Genomic DNA, 8,129 nt, shown 5'->3' with positions numbered 1-8,129 from the left:
ACGTGCACACACACGCGCACACACGTACACACAAGCACACACACGCACACACACATGCGCACACACACACGCACACGCACACACACACGCACATGCACACACACACATGCGCGCACACACACATGCACACGCACGTACACACACATGCACACACACGTATACACACATGCACACACATACACACACGCACACACATGTACACACACGTACACACATGCACACACATGTACACACATGCACATACACGCACGCACACACATGCACACACACATGCGCACACACACACGCACGCACACACACGCGCGCACGCACACACACACGCACACACACACACATTCACACACATACATGCGCGCACACACATGCACACGCACGTACACACATGCACACACACGCACACGCACGTACACACACGCACATACACACACATGCACACGCACGTACACACACACGCACATACACACACATGCGCACACACGTGCGCACACACACACACACACACACACATGCATATCCACAGCACAAATACGGGACAATGTCTGATGCTTGTCCTTATTGCCTATCTTGTTTGAGACAGGTCTTTTGATGTTTTTTCACTGTATAGAGTAGACTGGCTGGTCCTCCAGCCTCAGATCCGGGGATTCTCCCCTCTCCCATGGAGGGCCTTGGCAGTAACAATGCACACCACCACACCCAGCCTCATGGATGTCATGAAGATCTGAACTCTGGTCTGCACACTTGCATGGAAAGCACTTTATCGCCCGGGGCTGTGCCCCTCACGCTCATGGTTTTATTAAAAAAGAGTCCTGTGGCAGAGAATTCGCTTAGTGAGAAAGGTGTCTGCTACTGAAGCTGATAACCTGACTCCTGTACTCTGAGACCTACACGGCGGAGAGAAAGAGCCATCGCACATAAATTGTCCTCCGATTCTACACCTATGCGGCTGCACACACACTGCCTAGCCCAATCAATCATCAATCAGTCCACGAAACCACAATGAGTTTTTTTTTGAAAAATAAAGTCTTTATCTTTTGTAAGAAAGGACTAAGACGTTTATAATTAAAATCCTGCAACGCTGGCGAATCTGACAACGCTAACAAAGCATGTTCAGTTCTGAATTGGCAATTATCACAACCAAATGACATGTACCCAGGGAGTCATGATATTGTTTGGTCTCTTTTCTCTATAAGTCGTATGGTTTTCAGAATAAAAAGTGTAAAGCCGAAACCCAAAGAGGCTTAGTAGATGCTTGTGCCACCGAAACGCACGCTCGGGGGTGGGGGGCACCAAGGCTCACACTCGGGGGTGGGGGACACCGAGGCGCATGCTTGGGGGTGGGGGACACTGAGGCTCACACTCAGGGGTGGGGGGCACTTGAGGGTTCACACTTGGGGCTGGGGGGCACCGATGCGCATGCTTGGGGGTGGGGGGCACCGAGGCGCACACTCGGGGCCGGGGCAGGCTGCCTGCATAATGGCTGGGGGTAAATATGGAAGTTCAATCAGAAAGGCTCCAGCGCGGCATTGGTTGGCCCAGGGCCCGGTGCTGGGTGGCTGTCATCTAGCTGCGAGGCCCATGTGCCCTCTATAAATATCAGCCTGGATGAATGCGCTACTATTTTAACGCATCTTTGCCACAGCTGCTGAGCGTGTTTGTTTACGTAGCTAAGAAACCTTCTGTAAACACCACTACCTCAAAATTGCCCATGTGTCGGGGACATAAAGGCCCCTTCAAAAATATATTTGCAGATGACACAGAGCCAGCTCTGGGGTGTCTGGGTGGCTGAAGCCAGAATTTTCCAGGGTTTGATTTATGTTCAAAAATAGAATCACATGACTGGAAGGTTCCCGAGAGGTCACCACAGCCACCCCTCTGATTGAGGCAGGGCCAGGACAAAACAGTCCTTGGAGAATGTGTGCCTGTCCTTTATGGTGTCAGTCTGACTGACGGGATCCCTTCAAGGCACCGAGGATAGACAAGGTTTGCCTCCTGCTCGGAAGGGCTTTTTTTCAGTCTCTGTCTCTGAAGACAGGTTCTCTGTGTCCCACGTTGGCCTGGGCTCCGCTGTGTCGCTGTGGATGACCTTGAACGTCTGATCTCTCGGCCTTCACTGTAGGAGTGTTGGGGTTACGGGTGTGTGGTTTTATGTGTTGCTGGGGGGACAGCCCAGAGCCTCTAGTATGATAGCCACATGGGCCACAACCCATGACCCTTGATTTCGTTTTCTGAGATGGAATTGGAGTCGTAGTACAGCTGGTATTGGAACATGAAGTTCCCACAAAATCATCACTGTTCGTGCTGCCCCCAAAGTCTGTTTCCCAAGCTGAGCTCCCAGAGACCCCAGACCTTGGTGCCTAGGTCACTGCAAGATAACTCAGGACTGCAGAATACTCGACTGTCAGGGTCACCAGGAACCTATAGCATCATTGAGGAAAGGAGGTGCTGATGGTCCAGAATACTCGACTGTCAGGGTCACCAGGAACCCATTAGCGTCATTATGGAAAGGGGGTGCTGATGGTCCAGGATACACGATTGTCAGCGTTACCAGGAACCTGTGGCGCACATTATGGAAAGGGCGTGCTGATGGTCCAGGCACAGAGAAGAAGCGACGTGGCGTGTTCTGCCGCAAACGGGACATACACTTCACCCCCTGCATCAGATCCCGTGCAACTGAAGTTACAGGTGGCTGTGAGCCACTGTGTGGGTGTCAGGAATTGAACTTGGGTCCTATGGAAGAGCCAGAGGAGCCGTCAGTCCTCCTAACCACTGGGCCTCCCTGACCCTGCGGGGACAATTCTGAGAGTAGTTGCTCCAGCTCTCGACTTCCAGCCCTGCACTCCAGGGAATAATCGGGTCCTTCTCGATCTGTTTTCCTCCAGTTTGCCCCTTTTTCTCTTTCTGTGGCTTTGAAACGTTGAAACTTTTTTCCTTTCCTTAAATTTTTCCCAGCTGTGATCTTAATTTCCAAAGAAGGTATCCTGTTGAAGTTTAAGAACTCATTTCTTGGGCGGGAGGGTGGTGGGTGGTACTGAGCTGTATAAAACCCATGTGGACAGGACCAAGACATGTATCTCCAGCTTCTGGACACCTCCAGAATGTTCTAGAAAACCCTTCCTCTAGTAACCAGAAACTGTGGAAGATATATCTCAATCTATCATATAATATATTCACAATATATTTACTATATAAAAATAATTTATTATAAAATATATTCAGAATATATTATATAATATTTTAATTATATATGGTATATTAAAATGTATACTACAAAAGAGAATCCACAGTGTTGTGTTTTCTCAGGAATGGTAGAGAGTTTGTTCTTTCTGCTGGCAACTACCCAGGTGTGGCCAAGAACTCTCAGAGAGGCCAGGACGTTCCTAGGCAGCTATCGCGGTTCATTATCATAAAAAAGGATGCTTCCCCCTACAGATAGTCTTGTTCCTTACATGCTGTCATCAGGAAGACAAGGTCTGCCCTGGGGACAGTGCAGAAATGTTTTTCTTGCTCGGATTCATTTATATTTTGAGACTGGGCTTGGGTGGGAGGGAGTGTATGCAGAGCTCGGTGGCTGTTGTTGGAGACGGGAGCCAGAGGCTTGGATTTCTGTGTGCACAGTCCAGGAATAGGAAGATTCCCCGATGGACTGTCCTCAGGGGCAGGGGACCTCTGGGATGGTCAGCACATGCTGTGTGTGTCTGTGACTGCAGACACCACTAGGGGGTTCTGAGTCCCTGCGCTCTGCCAGGGTGCAGAGGTTCGGGTCCCTTTGAAAGCAACAGTGTTCCCTATTCAAGGGGCACAGTCCCTCTCATTTCTGTACGCACTGCCCTTGTTCCGTCCACTCTCCTCTTCCACTTCATTCTCTTCCCTCTCTCCTCTCCTCCCCTTCCTTCTTTCTCTTCGTCTTCTTTCTTTTCTTCCCCTCCCTTGCTCTCTCCTCCCTTCCTCCTCTCTCTCTCCCCTCTGCTCCAATCAGTGGCTACCTCAGGAGAAATAAAAGCCTCAGGCCCAAGGTGCTGATAGCCCTGTTGCTATCTGCAGTTTCTATTTAGAATTTCACAACAGCCAGTTCCAGCCAATGTTCCAGTTCAAAATACAGACCCACGTCTTTTAGGACCCAAGAACTTGTGACTCAGAAGTAAGCAACAGTCTTTCCCATCCCGGTGCTGGCTGGAGATGCTCCCTAGAGAGTCAGTTTCTCACTCCTTTTTGCACACCAGACTTAGAGGCCCGTGCCTGGCTCCAGGGATGCGAGAGAAACACAAAGCTGTCTCTCATATCCAGAGAGCATGATCCCAGGACTCGCCAAAGATACCCAGGTCTTCAAATGCTCAAGTCCCTCTTACAGAATAGCTGTGTCTTCATAGACATTACACCTCTTACAAAATACCTGTGTCTTCATAGACATTACACTCACCCACATGGTTTAGATCGTCTTGGATTGCCTATAATACCTAATATGACATAAATATCATGTAAACATTTGTACTGTATTATTTAGTAAATGATGGCAAGAAACAGGAAAACATTCGATACTAAATGCTAGAGCCCCACCATGGTGGGTGGAACTCATGAATACGGGCTCCTTAGATGCAGAGAGCCAAGTGTATTTTGTTATTCTTTAAAATCCTCTTGTTCTGTGGGAAGCGGCGCGCTGGACCACAGAGACTCCACATTTTCAGTTTGCTGAAATTTAAAAACTTATTGGAAAATTTCCGTCTCCCCCATAAGAACTTCTTGGTAGGAATCGTGACTTTGCCTCCTGTTGGTGCAGGGAGATGGGGACAGAAGCAAGGGACCAGAGATTTTCCTTTGGAAAAGAATCCCAGGTTAATGAAGACTTGGGCCAGCTCACAGACTATACATTTTCCCGTGACAACAGACAACGTAGAGTTTGAGGCTGGAAGCTTCCAAACACAGGACGGTTTCTCTCTCTCTCTCTCTCTCTCTCTCTCTCTCTCTCTCTCTCTCTCTCTCTCTCTCTCTCTCTCTGTGTGTGTGTGTGTGTGTTGGGAAGACCTGGGCTGTGTAGCAAGGACTCAACTCTGCAGAGTTGGTGAACGGGATTGGATTTATACACTTTCTGAGAGGTCTGCAGCTCTGCTCGGGACTTTTGACTTGTGCACATCATCAGCGAATATGGGCAGAACCCACTTGGCTCCCAGAATGTGGAGCATGCGTGTAACTTAGGTGTGAGCAAAGACAAGCGGAAGCCTAGTTTCCTGAACCCTGAGAACAGGCTCTCTTCCCACAGATTTATGACCAGCGCTGACCGCCAAAGGTCTGCAGCGTTACCAGGAACAAGTCTTTAGTTCTTAGTGTGATGTCTGCTGAGGGCTGGGCGGGTCAAGTGTGGAGAGATACCTAACACAAGGGGAGAAATGAACAATCCTATGGGTTTTATGAACAAGGGCCAAAAAAGGGGCAAAATTAGCAGTTATGTTAAGTCATTTTTCTCACTTTTTTTGAAAGGTCTAGCTCTTACTGTTTGACCTGCTAACAAATAGCTACAAATATTTAAATGAGAAACACCTTAAAATCATTCAAAATGAGCATTGAACACAGATCAAAATCAAAATCTAATTTCTTTAAGTATTTGGAAATTTAAGAAATCATTATTTTGCTTTCTGAATGGCTTTTATAAAGGTAAGTGTGGTAGAGAGGTGGCCTAGCAGCTTAGAGCACTGACTGCTAGTGCAGAGGACTTTGCCTCAGTTTCCCAGCAACCACATGGTGCCTCACAACTGTTTTTAACTCTAGTTATAGGGAATTTGGTGCCCTCCTCTGGCCTCCATGGGCACCATGCATGTACATGGTACACATACATGCATGCAGGCAAAACATTCATATACACAAAAATAAAAGAAACATATTGTAAAATTAAGAGAGCTGAAAATTGAAATGGCTAAATGTGTCCAAGCGCGTACTTATGGTTACAGGACACATAGGCACGGCATTTCCCGCCAGAGAGTTTCAGCGGAACGCGCTTCTGACAGGATGGGGCGTGTCTTACCTGTGGCTTCCACCATTCCCTCCAGGATGACCACAATCTCCAGTTCCTCTTTAGGGAGCTGTGCTTTGGAGATCTCCCAGAAGGGACTCTGCTGGTTAATCTCGTGGCTAATAATCAAAGGCGACACTAGAAAGAGACGGTCATCCCCGGTGTAGTACCCCACGTTGATGTCCGTCTGATTGAGGGGGATGAACTCCCCCTCTGAAGTCTGTTTGGACTTGATCAGCTTGGCTCGGATGGAAGCCTCCACGATGTGGGAATTCCTCAGGTCCCCTACCCGGAACATCAGGCAGAGCTTCCCATCCCGCATGGAGATCACTGCGTGCGTGGAAAAGACCAGGGTCTCTGCCCTCTTCTTGGGTTGGGATATTTTCACAAACATGCATCCTACCATGAATGCATTGACAATGGACCCCAACACGGACTGGATTAAGAGGAGGATAATTCCTTCAGGGCACTTGTCCGTGATGACCCGGTAGCCATAACCGATGGTGGTTTCTGTCTCTATTGAGAACAAAAAAGCAGAGACAAACCCGTTGAGGTTGGTGACGCAGGGAGTCCACGAGGGGTCCTCTATGTGGTCCATATCTCCCCGGATGTATGCAATTAGCCACCAGATCATTCCAAAGAAGAGCCATGTCACTGTGTAGACCATGACGAAGATCAACAGGTTGAATCTCCACTTGAGGTCCACAAGGGTGGTGAAGATGTCCGTCAGGTACCGGTAGGTCTCCCTCACGTTGCCATGGTGGACGTTACACTTCCCATCCTTCCTCACGTACCTCTGGATTTTTCTTTTGGTCCTGTCTCGGCTTATGTGTCTTGGCAGGTCATCCCTGGCCTGCTTAGGCAACTTTGGCTGATGAATGGCCACCGGGCTCTCCACATCCTGGTCCATGGAATCGCCTTCCAGGACATTCGCTGGCAGTTTGAAGAAAAGAGAAGAGAGTTCAAATGAAAGGCTGTTTTATTTTATTTTAGGTGATAGACTCACACACTACCTATGGCAGGAAACCCAAATACCACTTTTGCACTTAGGACCCAGGTTAACAAAGCCGTTTTCACTCAGCCCCATCTGGACAGGTTGTTGGTTGATTTACACTTCTGGGTCCCGAGATCTAGCACGGGCTGAGACTTTGCCACCCAGTGCACCAGGATGAATCTCAGTGCTGTGACATTGGGCCTCTGCTAGCAGCTTCCACTGCACTCGCTCCCTGGTGGCATGTCTCCTGACTCTGCCTGGTGAATCATGGGAGAGGCGGTGTCTCAGGATTCAGACAGCCCTGGCTCTGTCACTCACCAGTATGAATGTTCACTGCTGCTGTGAACTGAATGGTTATGTCCCCAGACATGGGTGAAGCCTGAACCTCCGGTATGTCTGTCTTTAGGGATTGATGGTTCTGATAGTTAATCTGGTCAGTTTGGTTAGATTTAGAATCACCATGGAAACACATCTCTGGTTATATCTCTAAGGATGTTTCCAGAAAGATTCAACTGAGGAGCAGAGATCTGCCCTGAACGTGGGCACTATTCTCACAGACTGAGACTCATACTGAATCAGAAGGAGAAAGGAGAAAGCAAACAAATGCCAGCATCTGTCTCCCTCTGAGGGGGATGCAATTCAGCGTCACTAACCACTGCACTCTCCTGCCATCATGCCTTCAAACTTGGAGCCCAAACAACCTTCCTTCCCGAAGTTGCCTTTCTCCAGTGTTCTCTGCAACAGCAATGAGAAAAGTTACAAATACAAGACTTGGAGGAGGTGGTTGCAGGGTGAGCAGGGTCTAATCTCATACAACTCCTGTCTTTAGATGAGACACAGGAATACACACTAGCAAGTGGAAGGGCACGTAGAGTGAAAGACACCATCTTAGAGAGAGAGAGAGAGAGAGAGAGAGAGAGAGAGAGAGAGAGAGAGAGAAACAGAGAGACAGAGGGAGAGACGACAGAGAGATCGGTTGTTGTAGAACTAGCTATGTAGACTAAGCTAGTCTTGAACTTGGAGCAATCCTTCTGTCTCTGAGACAGAGATATCTCCAGAAACCATCCCTGCAGACAACTTGAGCCTCGGCTTCCAGCCTCCAAAGCAGAACAGAAAGACAATGAATATCTACTG

At 48.6% G+C, this 8,129-nt stretch overlaps 1 protein-coding gene across 4 annotated transcripts in view; it reads right to left on the bottom strand.

Annotated features, from left to right (window-relative positions):
* The window catches only part of Kcnj6 (potassium voltage-gated channel subfamily J member 6), a 241,392-nt gene that overhangs the window by 74,847 nt on the left and 158,416 nt on the right, over positions 1–8,129 (bottom strand). For all 4 annotated transcript variants that reach the window (XR_003378186.1, XM_013352736.2, XM_005345159.3 and 1 more), the window contains exon 3: positions 6,014–6,934. Coding sequence is in view for 3 of the 4 variants with exons in the window: in XM_013352736.2 (XP_013208190.1) it covers positions 6,014–6,934 (921 nt within the window). In the remaining variant the exon portion in view is untranslated. The remainder of the gene's footprint in view (positions 1–6,013; positions 6,935–8,129) is intronic.

The sequence above is a fragment of the Microtus ochrogaster genome, chromosome 2 (genome assembly GCF_000317375.1).
Source record: "Microtus ochrogaster isolate Prairie Vole_2 chromosome 2, MicOch1.0, whole genome shotgun sequence".
Classification (NCBI taxonomy): domain Eukaryota; kingdom Metazoa; phylum Chordata; class Mammalia; order Rodentia; family Cricetidae; genus Microtus; species Microtus ochrogaster.
This window is presented reverse-complemented; position numbering and strand designations above follow the sequence as displayed.